Source organism: Symphalangus syndactylus, chromosome 16 (genome assembly GCF_028878055.3).
Source record: "Symphalangus syndactylus isolate Jambi chromosome 16, NHGRI_mSymSyn1-v2.1_pri, whole genome shotgun sequence".
NCBI classification, from domain to species: domain Eukaryota; kingdom Metazoa; phylum Chordata; class Mammalia; order Primates; family Hylobatidae; genus Symphalangus; species Symphalangus syndactylus.
The window spans coordinates 28,300,155-28,319,267 of NC_072438.2; the positions used below are offsets into that span (position 1 = coordinate 28,300,155).

The following is a 19,113-nucleotide window of genomic DNA, read 5'->3' on the forward strand; positions in this document are numbered from 1 at the left end:
TGTTTTTAGTATGTTAGATAAAGAGGCATACCCAAACCACATGACACATATTTTTTGAGCTGTTACATATTTGTTAAAAGTTCTAAGTGTCAAACCACTGAACTAAATATAGCTAAATATAGCTTGATGCTGTGTCAAGTATTGCCTACAGTTTCTCCCTCTTAAGGCGGAAATTAAACAAAAAATTTCTCCATCCCCATGGAGAAAAATATTCTTTCTCTCCTTATATAATAACACTCTTCAGGCCATCGCCAAGGGGACCTTTTCACCTGTTTGGGCCATTCAAACTATGTATGTATAAGTGATTTGGATCACATTTGATGACATTGTTTCCACTCTGAATGTAAGAGTTGAGGCCATTGCAAGTCATCTATAAAACTGTCCTGTATGTGTTTCCAAAGGCATTTGGCCCAGCACCCCTTTATTTGTGACTGCCATCTCAAGTAGCCGGCGGATAATCTCCATACCAGCCCTATTGAGACCAGTGGTGCCTGTTGGGGATGGAGAAAAAGAATATTATTTTAAAAAAAAATTGTCCTTCCTGAAGAGGGAGAAACTGTCATTGGACAAATAAGCAGGTCTGCATAAAACAGGTGACAAGACTGCATAGCCTGGAATGACATTTTGAGGAACCCAGAGGGAGGAGTACTCTCTTGGGTGGAAGTTGAGTTCAGAAGGTGGTTGAGGAAAGTGGAGAGCAGAGTACATGCTGAAGAATAAACCTAAGCTTACACAGAGTCACATGCACAAGAATGATGTTTGCCAAAGTATAATCCATAAACCACAGTTCCACAGAATATTGATATAGTATATAGGGGAAAAAAGGAGTTTGTTGGGAATTATGTTTTTTGTTTAATATTTATATTATAAACACCTGTTTATAATATAAGATTTTTGTTTAATATTTATTTACTATTAAATCTTATATTATAAACAGGTGTTTAATATAAGACTACAGCCTATACTAATGTACCATGTGACTCTCCAAGAGGGTTGTAAAGTACTCATTCAACAACCGATATTTATTGAGCTCCCAGTATGTGCTGGGCAGCTGGGAAAGGAAGGGAAATGAAATAGACATATGGATGATTTACTGTGGGGGTAGGGAGGCATATAGATGACAGTCAGCAGTAACATAATAAGTTGCATAGCAGAAAAAATATATGTACTTTAGAAAATAGAAAAAGAAGACCAAAGTAAAAGGAATTGAGAGTGCTAGGGGTTGAGAAGGGGTCAAAAAACAGCCTGCATGTGTTAAGGAGAGGGGTCCGGGAGGCTGGATTGAGAAGGCAGTATTAGAGCAGGCTTGACATCTGGGAGATGAACATTTCAGACAGAGAATAGGAGAGCCTGGTGTGTTTAAAAAAGGGCAAGGACATCAGTGATTGGAGCTGAAACAGCCAGGAGGAGAGAACTGGGAAGATTGCAGAGTTCTGAAGAATGGGCTACAGGTCAAGCTGTTGTGACGACTTAGGCTTCTGCTCAGAGCCAATTGGGAGCTGTCGCATGGTTCTGGGAAAGGGGTGACATGATCTGTTCCTTGTTTAGAAGGATCACAGTAGCTACTGTTTTGAGAATAGCATGAACTACTTTTCCACAGAGTGTCTTGAGGGATTAAAAATATCTTAGGGCATTTTTATGGTGTCCTTGCCAGTGGAGGCTGGATTTCACCCACCTTTGTGTACTATTCCACCTTTACATCTTCCAGAGGAAATGGTTAATATTTGTATTGAATATATGTATAAGTACCATTAGATTTAGGTTCATTTGATCACATCATTTTTGCTTTATATGGTAAAACCCCACGTCTCCAGCCTCTAATTCTTAAATTATTAAAGTTAAAATGTTAGTGTTGAGGTGAAAAGAAATATATTTCTTGACTGGGTTTTCTTAAAAAGCACAAAATCTTGCAGGTGAGTTAATGAGATGCTACGCTTTAATTCTACAACTATTTAATCAAACAGATTATTGAATGCCAACAAGATAAACTGCCTTCGGGTAGATGCTTTTCAGGATCTCCACAACTTGAACCTTCTCTCCCTATATGACAACAAGCTTCAGACCATCGCCAAGGGGACCTTTTCACCTCTTCGGGCCATTCAGACTATGTATGTATAAGTGATTTGGATCACATTTGATGACATTGTTTCCACTCTGAATGTAAGAGCTGAGTCCATTGCAAGTCATCTATAAAACTGTTCTGTATGTGTTTCCAAAGGCATTTGGCCCAGAACCCCTTTATTTGTGACTGCCATCTCAAGTGGCTAGCGGATTATCTCCATACCAACCCGATTGAGACCAGTGGTGCTCGTTGCACCAGCCCCCGCCGCCTGGCAAACAAAAGAATTGGACAGATCAAAAGCAAGAAATTCCGTTGTTCAGGTAATTTCTTCACGTGTTATTTCCGCTGTGACCAATAACAATGGTTACATGAGACCTAACAAAAGCAGCTGGCCTTCGGCTGATTAGTGAACACTGTAGAATCATATTTCTTTTTCTTCTGCCCATGAATAATAAAATAAAGAGAACCGTAGACACAATTCAAATAATACTTCTATATGTAACGTTTTGACACCATGTAGAGCAGAAGAAAATAGGCAATTGACCAAGTTAAAAAGATGCCTAGATACTTCATAGTACCTTTCCAAAATTCAAACTTAACAAGAGCCTTTTAGCTAACTCAGAATACCTTTAAAGTATGTTAAGTCTCATGTTTGTGGTATTGACCAACCTCAAGTAATTAACTGTATTTTCGTTTCTTCAGAAAGCGAATTGAGACTTGGTTACATGATTTGTTTGGGCTCAGAAGTACAGGGGTGCCAGGAGGGACTCCAGATCCCTTGCTTCTTACTCTGAATGCACTTTCTCAGTTTGCATTCCCTTATTTTGCATACAACTGTGAGGATGCATTTTTTCCAAAAGCTATTTTTTAAAATATTTTGGGAATATTGCATTTATTTGTAAAAAGCTAAATATGAATGCATTGTATTGATATTAAATGAAAGGCTGCCATCATTCAAGTTTACTATTTGCTTTGATCTAATATTTTCCTTTTTTATGATAGAATACATTGTATGTCTTTTTGGTAGTATGCTACCTAACTATTCCAGGCGTATTTCATATTCGGCAGTTAATTTCATACTAAAAAGCTAATACAAGAACCAAGCTGGTTATTGTCCATAGTTATAGATGCATTTACTACTCACTGTACATTATTGTACTTCAGTCACAGCTGTGAATATACATTTTTCACTTAATTGTAGTAACTTTAGTCCATTCTTAATCTAATATAACTCATATCTCTGCTTGCTGACATTCAGGTGCATCTTCTATTTTTTTTTCTCTTTTTTTATTTAGCTAAAGAACAGTATTTCATTCCAGGTAGGTTTTGCTCGGTAGTAGGACTAACTACAGACACCCTTTCCTCACCTTATAAAATATAGCTTCTAAAACTGATATGCATGCTTCTGAAAGTACAGTGGATACTCTATAGATAGATTGACTTATGCATATATCACTTGTAGCTGTTTCCTGAAATCCTGACCTTTGCATGCAGCTTCTGATGTTAAACATACATATTATTAAACTCCACCTTTTCTTCTCTTTCTTTTACTTTGGCGCATTATCTAAAATTTCTCACAGTGGCTAAAATGTTTGAAGTTATGGCTTTCCACTTAAATCATCTTCTCTCCTTACATTGTATATCTGACCTTCCAACCTGTTTTTAAAATATAGCTAATTGAGCTGGTTTTAAAGACAGAGACATTTCTGATGTCAAAGAGCTAGTTCTACATGAAATCAGTTACAGACACACAGAATTTCATTTTCAATCATGAAAATTACTTTTTTTATAGATTCTTATATTTAAAAACTGTACTTATTGCTTTACTTTTGCTTCACTGTTTATAGAAAAACAGCAGCTCCCTGCTTGTTTATATGCAGTTGTTTCTTATTTGTTTATGACTTTACATTCTTCTATATCCAGAATTACAATATAACTCCATAAAAAAGAATACTGATGTGTGATGTGAAAGCATCAGAAGTTCATGGGCACAAAATGCCTTGAATAATTTAGGCAGATGGATAAAATGTTCCTAAGAAAAGTAATCGCAATGTTTTACCACTTCAGTCGTAACACTATCAAGACTGATGATTCTAGAACTAGCTCTTTAAAATACGATTCTTTACTTATTTTTCCTTGCCTGCCAATTGTGTAAAATGCCTCTTGACTTGTTTGTTTTAAACCATTATGTTAAGTATCGATTGGCCACATTCATCATCTCTTGGGTATATTCTAGACTATAAAATATTTTAAGAGCTATAGATTAAAATATATTTCTACAGTGTTAGTGTACAGTGTTAGTCTAACTTTCCATATTTTCTTAAGAAGAACTCTGGGTTTAGTCTCTATTTTAAGGAGATATTTGTTAGCTTGCCATTATCGAATTACAATTTGGATAATTTTAAGGATTTAGTAGATTTGGTGATATGACTTATTTTGAGCTTGAATGATCGATAGCATTGTATATTATTATACTGGCTGCATAACAAGTAACATGTTGAAAAGAACAGTTGATTGGCCTTCATTGACAATGTTTAATATTAATTACTTTACCCAATTAAGTGGAAAGTAATCTGATAGATATTATTTAACCAGAAAAAGCCATATTTTAAACACCAGACTACCTATAGAATAAAACATTAATATGATTTAAATCCTAAAATTATGGCAGTAATGTAATTGGTATCAAATTATTCAAGCTATTTCATTTAAATATACTTAATTAATAATTGATAAGTTTAATATTTCCAATTCACTAAAGAACGAAAGTCAGGTTGTTTTCATATATTCTGATGTAGTTTTTCCCTGTTACCGACAACAGCCAAAATAGGATTTGGATATTATCTTTTATGTCAAATATCGTGTCTTAAGTTTCAATTTATGGTAATTTAATTTATATTCTTTAAACATAATAATTGTACAAGCCAGAACTCAAAAGGATCATTTGGGCCTCCTCCCCTTTTTTCCAAAAATTTTAATTAAAATTTGAGTCCACCTAACAAGCCACCATAAAATAAGCATTATTACTGTTCCATTGAATACAGATTATTTGAATTGCAAGATATCCAGTGTACCTGTCACTTAGACTTTGTGTACTCTTATTTCATTTTGGAGTGAAGCTTAAATCATAAGACCCCAGATCCTCAATAAATATCATGGCATTAACTGCCAAACATAATGAAACCATTATATTCACCATCGCAAACTTCTTTTGAGTTCTGATTCCATTTCCACTAAGAAACATTATTTATAAGTTGAATAGTTCATTAAACAGTGTACATCACAACATAAGGATTAATCCAAATGTTCTAATGATTGTCCTTGAGGATCTCCATGATTAGTTTTTCATTCACCTTTACGTGTGTACCTCCCTACTACCATTTTATATGGCATTCTACGTATTGCAGTGATGAAAGAAAATCTGTCTTGCAGAGCGTCCATCTTTTTTTTTTTTTTGGAGACGGAGTCTCGCTGTCTCCCAGGCTGGAGTGCAGTGGTGCAATCTCGGCTCACTGCAAACTCCACCTCCTGAGTTCATGCCATTCTCCTGCCTCAGCCTCCCCGAGTAGCTGGGACTACAGGCACCCGCCACCACACCCGGCTAATTTTTGTGTATTTTTAGTGGAGACGGGTTTTCACTGTGTTAGTCAGGATGGTCTCAATCTCCTGACCTTGTGATCCGCCCGCCTCGGCCTCCCAAAGTGCTGGGATTACAGGCGTGAGCCACCGCGCCCGGCCTTGAGAGTTCATCTTTTAAAGGAATCGAGAACTTAATTTGCACTATGCATCTTTTATTACATTGATTTTCTTGTGAGACCACCGTGCTTCAAAATATTATTTATAAAATTTTACAAAGCATGACAATTCCCATCACACCATGCTATTTTTTCAATAATTCCCATAATAAAGAAAGAAGGAAGGGAGCTTAGTTTTATAAATATGTATATTAATCTTAATTGGGATTACTCTTTCTTTCCATCTTGGTGATCTTTACTTTTGCAGGAATTCACCATTTTGGCTGTAAGTAAAATGTCTGATCTGAAACATAATGCCCTCCCTTTTCAATCCTGATGTACCTTCTTCTAGTCTTGGTCTTTGGCACCTTTCTTTCAAGAGGAAACCACAGATCTTTTGAGCTTCTCTGTTGTCCTTGTAGCTCACCTTCAACTTCTTCCTGGATGTTGTTCCTGAAAGCTGTTGTTTCCATTCTGCAGTTCTGAGGAATGGTGGAGGCACCTTTTCCGTATAGCCCCTTCTTTGTGTTTCCAGGAAATCTTCGGTAGTAATACTCTTACTATGGTCATAAACATTCTGCGGAAAGAATGCATGTCATGTAAACAGTATTACATTTCCAGAACGTCTGTAGCTCTTCTCCTCCTTCCCTCCATTTCCCTCTTGGTCTTACCTTTGGCCTAGTGGTTGGTGTAGTGATAATGTAGCGAGATTTTCTGTTGTGCTTGATCTAACCATGTGGTTGCGAGGTATGAGTAAAACATGGTTCCGTCAAGCACCATGGAACGTCACGCAGCTTTCTACAGCATGACAAGCTGCTGAGGCTTAAATCAGGATTTACCTGTCTCTTTCTACAAAATCAAAATGAAAAAAGAGGGCTTTTTAGGCATCTCTGAGATTATGTGAGAGGGAGAGAATAGTGAAAAGTCCATAGAAAATTTAAAAGCCTGAGTATATCTATTTGCCTTGAAAGCCCTAATTTACAATGAGATATAGGATCATGTTTATTACTGGATATATTTTCAATTCTTGACTCAGAGAAAAAAAATAAACTTTTTAATAATTAATATCCATTGTGTGACTAGCTGTGAAATAGGCTAGAATGACTCAGAATTGGATCAGCAGAAAGTACAGCTGTGAAAAGCTCAACTTTATTAATGTTTTCCTGTCATGTGAATCTGGTCACTCTTTTTTCCAGAAAATTCCAAGCCTTTCTTTTAACCTTTCTCCTGACATCCATTGACCAAAATACCCCAAGTTGTCTCCCTGCTACATAATCTATAGTTATCTTATTTTTTTCTTCCTACAAACTAATAAATATTCTAACCTTTAGACTCAGTATCTTTTTTTTGGTTTGAATTCTCAATAGGTACAGAAGATTATCGATCAAAATTAAGTGGAGACTGCTTTGCGGATTTGGCTTGCCCTGAAAAGTGTCGCTGTGAAGGAACCACAGTAGATTGCTCTAATCAAAAGCTCAACAAAATCCCGGAACACATTCCCCAGTACACTGCAGAGTTGTAAGTTCATCCCCCAACAAAATTCTGGTTGGGATGGAGGGAATGAAAGCATTAAAGCATAGGAATGTTTGTCTTGCTATTTTTATTATTAATAATTGCATTAATTTTAATTAATATGCATTACATTGGCATAACTCTTCTTTGTACAAGAATATATTAGAGGCTACCTTCGTTCTTCTTTCTAGCCAACCATATGATTAAGTACAGAAACTAATTTATCTCTCAAAATTCAGTAAGCACTTCATACTAATAACAATGGTATTTATTTGATGCTTATTTATTGGGTATTATTTACTCCCAATTTGTTTTCTAAGTACTTAGTTTTTTAATGTATTTAATCCTTATAGCAACTAAATAAAGTAGTTTGAGAGCCTCCATTTTCAATCTCTGTAAACTGTCAATAGATTCAAGGAGTCCGTCTTACCTAATTTACTACTTCATTGACTTACGGGCGGAAGGATTCAGTGATTATCAAGTATTAAAGTAGAAAGGATAGCTTTTTCTGAACAATGCAAGAAAAGCTGAAAAGGCAGAATATGATGCCATTTTCACTTAACAGCCTTAACATAGGACCTTGCACATACTAAGTGCTAAAATGTTTGTTGGAGCACTTACAGATTCTATACCTATGCATGGTTTGCCCTTACTGACTTTATTTATAAAAAGAGGACCTTTAATGTTAGTGTTCTAACAATTCAAGGAAAAAACGAGCGAAACCTCATCATTCTCTAAACATCTTAGCCATGTTTATGTATAGCACCATCTGGTATTTGTCATTTACTGCTTTGCAAAGTTCGATGTTTGTTTGTATATAATCCTTCTGTCTTTAACTAGATTATAGCTCCTTGATGACAGGGATTGTGTGTTATTGTTTACCTCACTGTGCCTATACTCATGCCTGTACTTAATTAATTTTTAGCAATTTGAATAACTAAAAATAAAGTAATGCCTTTCAAAGAGTTGACAGAAACCAACTATCTTGTGGTTATAGTGATTTTTTTTTTTTTTACTCCTGTTAGTTCATGAAGCTATTTCACAGCTCCAGGAGTTTTAGAAATGCATGGAGACCATGCAACCAAGGCCCTGAACTTTATTTTTTATAGTCATATAGGGATTTATGCTTATTATCTATAATACTACAAACAAGTGATATCTTCCAGCACAATAGCACTTTTTTTTAAATATTTTTTTTTTTTTTTGAGACAGAGTCTCACTCTCTCACCCAGACAGGAGTGCAGTGGCACAATCATAGCTCCCTGTAGCCTTGGCCTCCTGGGCGCAAGGGATCCTCCCACCTCAGTCCCCAACCCCCATCCCCCCAAGAAGCTGGGACCTCAGGCATGCACCACCACACCCAGCTAATTTTGTACTTTTTGTAGAGATGGGATTTTGCCCTATTGCCCAGGCTGGTCTTGAACTCCTGAGCTCAAGCAATCTTCCTGCCTCTGCCTCCCAAAGTGCCAGGGTTACAGGCATGAGACACTGCCCCTGGCCTAGCACTTTAAATAAGTTTGTTTGTCATGGAGGAATTATAGTGGAAACTAGCCTCCAATTTAGACTTCAGCAAATGTGTGTAATGTAAGAGATTTATAATTCTTTTAATTATACAATAAAATCAGTACTGAGAAGAAAATATTTGCAAGTCATGTATCTAATAAAATATATTCAGAATATATACAGAACTCTTATAATTTAGATTAAAAGGCATTTTACTCAGCTAATGAATGGTTAAATTATTCATATTGACCTTTCTCCAAAGAACATATACAAATGGCCAATCAACACATGAAAAACTGCTCAATATCATTAGTTATTAGGGACATTCCAATCAAAACCACAATGAGATACCATTTTAGACCCACTGGAATGGCTAAAAAAAAAAAAAAAAAAGAGAGAGAGTAACATAGTGGAAGAAATTGAAACCCTCATACGTCGCTTTACATAGAATGTAAAGCTTCTATGGAAATCTTTTTTTGCTATTTCTCAAAGAGTTAATCACGGGTAACCATGTGATCCAGCAATGACACTCCTATGTATATGTCCAAAAAACAACAACATATATCCAGGCAGAAACGTGCACACCATGTTGATAGCAGCATTAGTTATAGCCATCAAAGAATGGAAGCAACACAAATGCCTCCTAACGGATAAATGGATAAACAAATGTGTTATGCTTGTGTAATGAAATATCATCCAGTCTTAAAAAATAATGAAGCACTGCCGTATGCTACAATAGGAATAAGACATTACACAAAGCAAAAGAAGCCAGACAGAAAAGGCTACATCTTACATGATTCCGTTTATACAAAATGCCCAGAATAGGAAAATTAACAAAAGCAAAAAGTAACCTGGTGGTTGCCAAGGACTGTGGGGGAACAGCCACTGGGAGTGACTGGTAATAAGTATGGGGTTTCTTTTGGGGGTAATGAAGATGTTCTGGAATTAGATAGCAAAGATGGTTGCACAACTGAATTGTACCACTTTTAAAGGGTAAATGTTCTGGCATGTGAATTGCATTCTAATAAAGCTGTAATTTTTGTTCCAATTGTGAAGCAAACGATTGGGAAAAAACAGTCTAGAAATCCTTTTTAGTGGGGATGATAGTGGAAAAAATTAGAGAAAATTTGTTCTAGAGATTACTGAGAGCTGGTTTTGATCTTTTTTTTTTTTTTTTTACTGTGTGCTTCCTAACATTTTATTTTGATGATTAAAATTTGAATAAAATGAGAAAAAATATTAGTATGTTCTACAAATCTTCTGTGACTTATGTATGTCCTTTTATTTTGCTGGTATCATTAAATAATGTTAGAATTCATTTTGAGAAATCAAATTTAATCCTTTTCTAACTATTGGTAATAAAACTTCTCTATTCCTTCTTTTTTCTTCAGGCGTCTCAATAATAATGAATTTACCGTGTTGGAAGCCACAGGAATCTTTAAGAAACTTCCTCAATTACGTAAAATGTAAGTCACTTGTTTGCTATTTTTTTAAATTTCTGTAGCATTTTGTTGTGTTCATTTTAGTTGTTTCTTAGAAAATTAGAAAATATTAAAAATCCTGGGAAATTTCCCTATGATGACGACCTGTGACATGAATTTAGGGTAATCTCTGCAAGGGACTTTTCTGTGTGTTCAACAGTGTCAATCACATTTTCTGTAGCAGAGCCTAAGCATCTTACTTTAACTCAGACAGCTGGTCTGTTATGTGGCCACAGCAGGAATCCAGCAATCTAAGCACATTAAAATGGGTTCAGTAATGTTTTGTAACTTCCTTTGCTATTCCCCAAACCATGCTGTTATTTTTTTTTTCATGTCAACTATTGGACTTTTTTGCTTCATTAAACTTTCATTAGAAGATAGTCAAAATTAATGATTGGTAAACTGGCTTGATAGCTCATCTGTGTTACTACATGTCCACAACTCATATTTTAAAATAAGTTCATAAGCTCAGCAGTTTCAGCAACACTCAGTGGGTTACTCATGCCCCTGGGGAGGTGTGACAGGGAGACAGGACATAGGTCAATAGCATGGGACCAGTGGAGCACCCTCACACATGCAGAAACATCCGCATCGGCTAACTTTAGCTGTGTGTCCACATATGTAACTGGCCCATAGTCACATAGACTGTAAGTTACCGAACAGACTACTTGTACAGATGGCATCCGTATTAGGCTACCTCCCAAATGGTTTCTGATTCTTAATTGCCGTCCTCCTTCACTGTTATGAAATGTACTTTCTTTTTAGCTATAAGATGATTTCCCATGCAATAAATATTTATTAAGAAGCTACTATGTACAATTCTCTCAGAGGAATTAAAATATGCATAAAAATGATCCTTATTTGGGGGACCCTCCTGGTCTTGGAGTGATCAGTGAAAAAGAGAAAGAAAAAGCCTATAGAAAGTTGACCACAACTAGATACTCTTGCCTTCTGGCAAGCACTGTAGTAGTTGGTATCATATGTAATACTGACAGTTAATTTGGTTGTTTCAACACATTATTACATGAGATGTTCTTCTGGGAATAAACCCATATTCAAATACATTCCTGATGCTATATATAAAACGCTAACAAATTTTAGCCCATCTATCTCTACCTAGTTGCCTTCTTTTAGTCATTAATTCATTTGGCAATTTTAATCAGGGATTTTTTTTGAAAAGTTTCTTGTTAGGTTTTATAGATGGCATAAAGGTTTGTGTAACCCAATACCTGACCTCAAGAATTTTATACTCCTGGGGCCCCTTGGAGAGTTTGACATGAGTCACGCTGGCATTTTTTATCATAGACGTTCCCTGTTAGTATTATTGTCCCTTTGTCTTGATGGTGTAAGGAAGTGGAATCTTTTCAGAGCCCTGGCAGTGCTGGGCAGTGAAAAGTTGGAAGACTTGGATCATTAGAAGAAAATGATCAACTATGTTTCAATTCCCTCCTTATTAGAAATTATTTAAAATCTTTGTTCCAACAATTTTTATTTAGAAACTTTAGCAACAATAAGATCACAGATATTGAGGAGGGAGCATTTGAAGGAGCATCTGGTGTAAATGAAATACTTCTCACGAGTAATCGTTTGGAAAATGTGCAGCATAAGATGTTCAAGGGATTGGAAAGCCTCAAAACTTTGTAAGTATTTGTACTTGTATTGCAGTTCCTCTACCAGAGGATTGCAGCTCGTTGTTTATTATAATCCTGCGAGAGAGAAACCCCTCCTACTTTTACCCACCCCACTCCCTCTATCTCTTTCACATTCTCTCTGTTACACACACACACACACACACATATTGTGAATGCAAATGGTCCCTTACCCCAATATTCCTGCCTTCGATGTGTGTTAAACACACACACACACACACACATGCGTTCACGTATTGTGAATGCAAATGGTCCTTTACCCCAATATTCCTGCCTTTGATGTGTTGATAGCAGATGATCAGGGGCATCCCCCATGGCTTCTGTCTCCTCTACAAAATAGATCATCCTTGTTCCAGTGCTTATATGGATCTGACTACCCTGTCCTGCCTCAAAATGGTCATTTTATTTCCTTGTCTTCAAACACCTCTCTATACTGTACTTCCTCTTGGCCCAATGACTGTAAGCTTTAGAATCCCCTTGAATCTCTGCATTAGAATAATTCTAACAGCTTATCTGGAGACTACTGTTTTTGGTCCCTGCAAGGTCTTAGCGTAAAGAAAGACAGGCTGGTGATATATCTTTCACTATTTTTTCAAAGAAAACATGCTAAGAGTTATGTCTACTTGCTCAGGGGTAGGGAGTTTGGGAGAAAAAATTATATATGATTCCAAAGAGTTGTTGTCCAGGAAATATGGGGATTAGATTGAGGTATTTCAATCAAAAGTACTTACAACACTTTTGTATTACTTGAATTTTTCACGCAGCATACACACACACATACACACATAAATGTTGTATCTATAAAGTATATAATTATGTTTGACAAAAGTGGTAGCCTAAAAGTTGGAAGAAAGACAAACCAAACTCTGAAGCCTTTAGAAGGCAGAAAGGAAAATATTTGTAACCAAGAAGCAGTTGTTGGTGATTGTAGTGGGGAGTCTGTCTCCCCTAAACCCACGATCCTGCCCCGCGCAGCCTGCGAGAGCCATGTATGACCAGTGGGCTGAAGGCTGAGTCCATTTTCTGCTCTTTATCAGATACGGAGAGAGAAGGGCATTCCCACAGCCAGCGAGATGTGTTTATAGCATCCCAAATTCAAAGCCCTCCCTGCACCTAAGAGCAGAAGTGCGTTCCTTGAGTTTTGCAGGAATAGCCTGAAACCTGACCACCCAGCAGGACCAGTCTGGGACCTGCTGACCCATCCCAAGGACTAACTTGGTGCCCTTTCAGAATGATAGGCAAAGATTCACTCAGCCTTGTGATGAAAGAGATACTAAGGGCCAGGCGCAGTGGCTCATGCCTGTAATCCCAGCACTTTGGGAGGCCAAGGTGGGCAGATCACGAGGTCAGGAGTTCCAGACCAGCCTGGCCAATGTGATGACATCCGGTCTCTACTAAAAATATAAAAATTAGCCAGGCATGGTGGTACACACCTGTAGTCCCAGCTACTCGGGAGGCTGAGGCGGAAGAATCGCTTGATCCCGGGAGGCGGAGATTGCAGTGAGCTGAGATTGCGCCACTACACTCCAGCCTCGGTGACATCGTGAGATTCTGTCTCAAAAAAGAGAAAAGAAAAGAAAAGAAAGAAAAGAGAGATACTGAGGAATGTGTAGGAAGAGGATAGAAAAAAGACCATGGGTGGCTGCATCTAACCTTTTCCAGAGTTGTCTCAGGTAAAATACAAATATTGCAACAAGCAGAAGTCTCCCTTTTCAAACAGCAGTTAAAAGACTTTCTTGATACTGGAACCTTCTCCTGGCAGGAAAGTACCTTGGAGTGGGAGGAAGGCAGTAGGCTGTAACTCCACCTGTACACGTGTGTTCAGGCGGCCATAATGAGCTTCCACAGACTGGATTGCTTACACAACAGAAACTGATTTTCTCATCATTCTGGAGGCTAGAAGTTCAAGATGGAGGTGCTGACAGGGTGGGTTTCTGATGAGGCCTCGCTTCTGGGCTTGTAGACAGTCACCTTCTCACTGTTTCTTCAAATGAGTTTTCTTCTGTCTGCTCATAGGGAGAGAGAGTGAGCTGCCTGGTATCATTTTCTTCTTGTAAGGATGTCAGTCCGTCAGAACGGGACCCCACTCTTAGAATCTCACTCAACCTTAATCACCTCCCTAAAGTCCCTCTTTCCAAGTATAGTCATACATATGTTCTGATGAACGTGTCATTAGGCAACATTGCCGTTGTGCGAACATCCTAGAGTGGACTTACACAAACCTAGATGGTACGGCCTACCACACACCTAGGCTATATGGCACAGCCTATTGCTGCTGGCTACAAACCTGTGCAGCATGTTACTATACTGAATACTGTAGGCAATTGTTACTAACACAACGGAAAGTATTTGTGTATCTAAACATACCTAAACAGAAAAGAACAGTAAAAAATATGGTACAAAATATTTAAAATACTACACCTGTATAGGGCACTTAACAAGAATGGAGCTTGCAGAACTGGAAGTTTCTCTGGGTGAGTGAGTGAGTGAGTGGTGAGTGAACGTGAGGGCATAGGACATTATTGTACACTAACATAGGCTTTATAAACACTGTACACGGCCTGGTGCGGAGGCTCACACCTGTAATCCCAGCACTTTGGGAGGCCGAGGCGGGTGGATTACTTGAGGTCAGGAGTTCAGGACCATCCTGGCCCATATGGTGAAACCCCATCTCTACTAAAAAATACAAAAATTAGCCGGGCGTAGTGGCGGGCACTTGTAATCCCAGCTACTCAGGAGGCTGAGACAGGAGAATTGCTTGAACCCGGGAGGCAGAGGTTGCAGTGAGCAGAGATCGCACCATTGCCCTCCAGCCTGGGTGACAAGAGTGAAACTCCATCCCAAAAAAAAAAAAAAAAAAAAACCACTGTACAACTGTACACTTACGCTTCACTAAATTTATTTTTTAAATGTATTTCTTTGGTAATAAATTAAGGTTAGCTTACTGTAACTATTTTACTTTATGAACTTTTTAATGTTTTAACTTTTTTTACACTTTTGTAATAACACTTAGCTTAAACACAAACATTGTTCAGCTGTATAAATTTTTTTACTCATATTTATATAAGAATTTTTTTATTTTCTATTCTTTTCTTTATTCTTTTCTATTTTTTAAATTGATTTACTCACTTTTGCATTTTTAAACTGTTTTGTTAAAAACTAAGAAACAAACACATACATTAGCCTAGGCCTGCCCAGTGTCAGGATAATCAATATATCAATATTACTGTCATCTTCCTCCACACCTTGTCCCAGTAGAAGGTCTTCAGGGGCAATAACATGCAAGGAGCTGTCATCTCCTAGGATAACGATGCCTTCTTCTGGAATACCTCCAGAAGGACCTGCCTGAGGCTGTTTTATAGTTAATTTTTTGTTAATAAGTAGAAGTACACTCTAAAATAACAATTAATAGTATAGTAAATACATAAACCAATAACATAGTTGTTTATTGTTATTATGGAATATTATGTGCTGTACATAGGCGTTGTGCTATGCTTTTATACAACTGGCAGCACGGTAGGTTTATTTACACCAGTATCACCACAAACATATGAGTAATGTGTTGGGCTATGGCATTATGATAGCCATGACATCTCGAGGCAATAGGAAATTTTCAGCTTCCTTGCAATCTTACTGGGCAACTTTTGTATAGCTCTGCTTGACCAAAATGTTGTTATGTGGTGCATGACTGTACAGTCACATTTGGGAGTTAGGGCTTCAAAATACGAATTCGAGGGGGACACAGTTCAATCCGAAACACCACCTCAAGGAACTTATCAAAGTATTTCTTCTTGTTTTGTTTTTCATTCACAGAACTCTCCCTGTGAAAAGTTATCTAAATTCCACTTTCTCCTTTCATTACATTTCTGTGGATGTTTTTGAAGTGCTTACGTTTTAGCACCTGAGACAGATATTCACTGACTCCCTCCTTAATCTAGTTATGTTCCAACAAGCATCATAGAGCAGTGTAAAACCAAACTCAGGGTAGTCAATCCTAGAAAAGTTTTATCTGAACATACCTATTCTTGGTGTCTTTTGTCTTGGAGCTATGAAGATTTTGAGAGCACATTTCCATTCCCCCTAGGCTTCTTAACCCTAATAGGCCACTTATTAGTTCATATACATGTTTCAGCCAGTCATTGAATTCCTTGACATTACAGGTGAAATTTGTGCGTATGTGTGCTTATGGATTTTTCTAGCAACAGAGATCAAACTTTTCTCTTTTTTAAAATTTTATTTATTTATTTATTTATTTGAGGCGGAGTCTCGCTCTGTCGCCCAGGCTGGAGTGCTGTGATGCTATCTCGGCTCACTGCAAGCTCCGCCTCCCAGTTTCACCAGTCTCCTGCTTCAGCCTCCCGAGTAGCTGGGACTACAGGTGCCTGCCACCACGCTCGGCTAATTTTTTTGTATTTTTAGCAGAGACCGGGTTTCACTGTGTTAGCCAGGATGGTCTTGATCTCCTGACCTCGTGATCCGCCCGTCCTCGGCCTCCCAAAGTGCTGCGATTACAAGCATGAGCCACCGCACCTGGCCCTCAAACTTTTCTTCAACTTCCCCCAGGAGCATGTGACTCCAGCAAGATTAAGACCCAGTGCTCTTCATCATTTATGACAAAGGAAAGTGCTGATAGGAATGCTTTTCTGTTGTGCATTTGTTTTCTAACATGAAACTATCCCTTCATAAGGAGAGCATGATCTTTTCTTCTTATCTGTGACTTCGCAGAATGCAAACATTTATATTTCTTATTTATTATAGGGCAATCTAGAATTTTAAAGTGATACTTTGTTTCTTTATTTTTACCTCTCTTTTTCACATTCTTCAATATATTAGTAGCCAACTTATGTTTAGAAAAATTAAGGAATAATTTAATTTTTCAGGAATTCTGAATACGATTTATGGCAACTATTCATATACTCATAACTATTTTCACGTGGGACTTTGAGCTTTTTGTTCAGTTTTTAAGCCAGACAAATAAATAATTAGCAAAGAATTGATAATTGAGCCAAAACTTTAGCAGTAACAAGGAAATGACAATAGTGTTAATCCTATTAATGACAATGACAAAAAAAGTATTTTTTCATGGTAAACCTTTTTAAACTTTATTGCGGATATGGGATCTGTTACTGTTGCCTCTTTTTCAGTTCTCAACGTAAAACAATGAGCTAATTTTCATAAATAAAATTATTCGTGTAGTCTTTGTGGATATTCTGTCCATTTTGGCGCCCCCAGCCCATGTTTGACATTGACTCAGTGTGTAAGTCCCTGAGATGCCCTCAGTTCTTCATTTGCAGTGGCTATTGATTCTTTTCCGCCTCCCTTCTGTTCAACCTCAAATGTAATACTACCCTGAATACACAAATCAGAGGGCTCCAAGGAATCAGAGAGCTGTAGGTGAATTAGGACATTATGCAATCATGCAAACATAATTGTAGCATCAAAGGAAAACATTCTTCCCTCATGTTGGGATTCTAAATCCATGCCTAGACTCACCGTGCCTTTTGTAACTGAGATTAATCATTGGCAACTCAAAGCATTTTATTCTTGCAAGATATTCCCAGTATATATTCATAGCAATGTCTAATAGCAAGAGAACATTTTTAAAAAGTAGTAATGAATGCTACATATTTGCAGGGATCATTTCGATCCTCAGATAGGCAAAATTGACTGCCTGATGCTTTGTCTCCATAACAATGTCCTTTTTTTCCCCTCAGGATGTTGAGAAGCAATCGAATAACCTGTGTGGGGAATGACAGTTTCATAGGACTCAGTTCTGTGCGTTTGCTTTCTTTGTATGATAATCAAATTACTACAGTTGCACCAGGGGCATTTGATACTCTCCATTCTTTATCTACTCTGTAAGTATGAAAAATAGCCTTTATGTATTACTTGAGCCATTTATTATATTTGTTAATGTATTTAATGTATTATTAAGCACTTCATTAAAATGTGATCAAGGGTTTTAGGACTTAAAAAAGGACAAACTTGTTCACATCAAATTTATTTAAATTTTTTAAAAAATATTACCTACTATCTTACATTAAATTTTAACAAAAAATTATAGTATTGTTCAGTGAATTATTTTTCATAGTGATGTGATCAATGATGTAGCTTAATTCCAAATTTTAGAATTATTATAACTTGATAGTGCTGCATATAAAAGAAATGTTATAGATTTTTGCCAGTGTTCTCACATTGGAGTATTTTCAGTATGAGTATTATAAAAGGAGAATTGATAGAGTTATTGCCAACAAACTTGCTCAATAGGATCAGCTGGGCACGGTGGCTCACATCTGTAATTCCAGCACTTTGGGAGATTGAGGCGGGCGGATTACTTGAGGTCAGGAGTTCGAGACCAGCCTGGCCAACATGGCGAATCCCTGTCTTTTACTAAAAATACAAAAAAAAATTAACCAGGCGTGGCGACACGTGCCTGTAGTCCCAGCTACTCAGGAAGGTGAGGCAGGAGAATTGCTTGAACTGGGGAGGCGGAGGTGGCAGTGATCCGAGATCGCGTCACTGCACTCCAGCCTGTATGACAGAGCGAGACTCCATCTCAAGGAAAAAAAAACAAACAAGAATCATTCGAAATGACAGGAGATATATTAGGATGACCAGATCAAGAATAAAAGCTGTTTACTAGAGGGCGTCTACTATGATATTAGCAAAATATTGAAGAAATAGGTTGAGCCGATCCAAGAGAATATTTTATGTAGACAGCTTAAAAATAAAGAGTATTTGTAGGCCTATAGATGGAATTCAAGAAATGTAAAAAAATAAATAAATAAAATCTAGAAGTAAAAAAAGCCACACACCTCCAATGTATTTCAGGTCTCTTTTATGTCAGTATCTAAAAAGCAGCATTTGAAATTATTAATTGTCTAACTGATAAGATTTTTCAGTAATGGTGGCATGCAAATATACTAATCTAACTTAAAAGGAGGGGAATAAAGATAGAGAAAAAAAGTTCATAGCTCAAGTCAGTGAAGAAAAAACTTGAAAGAAGCATCCATCCATCAGTAAAGTACTTAATCCTCTTTTTGCATAAAATGTGACATTTTACATCAAGTGACTAATTTGCGCATATTAAAGATGGCATGTTTATAAATAATGAGATTGTCAATAGGTTTATGCTGAAGTGGTGAGATGCCAAAAGTATTGAGATTTGTAGA

At 37.2% G+C, this 19,113-nt stretch overlaps 1 protein-coding gene across 5 annotated transcripts in view; it reads left to right on the forward strand.

Moving 5' to 3' along the window:
• The window catches only part of SLIT2 (slit guidance ligand 2), a 372,325-nt gene that overhangs the window by 270,127 nt on the left and 83,085 nt on the right, over positions 1 to 19,113 (forward strand). For 3 of the 5 annotated variants that reach the window (XM_055246088.2, XM_055246089.2, XM_063619442.1), the window contains 6 exons: positions 1,965 to 2,108; positions 2,219 to 2,382; positions 7,164 to 7,314; positions 10,203 to 10,277; positions 11,789 to 11,932; positions 17,656 to 17,799. In XM_055246088.2, the coding sequence (XP_055102063.1) occupies positions 1,965 to 2,108; positions 2,219 to 2,382; positions 7,164 to 7,314; positions 10,203 to 10,277; positions 11,789 to 11,932; positions 17,656 to 17,799 (822 nt within the window). Of the gene's footprint in view, positions 1 to 1,964; positions 2,109 to 2,218; positions 2,383 to 3,357; positions 3,382 to 7,163; positions 7,315 to 10,202; positions 10,278 to 11,788; positions 11,933 to 17,655; positions 17,800 to 19,113 lie in introns of all 5 variants that reach the window. The other 2 variants (XM_055246085.2, XM_055246087.2) reach the window with 1 other exon arrangement.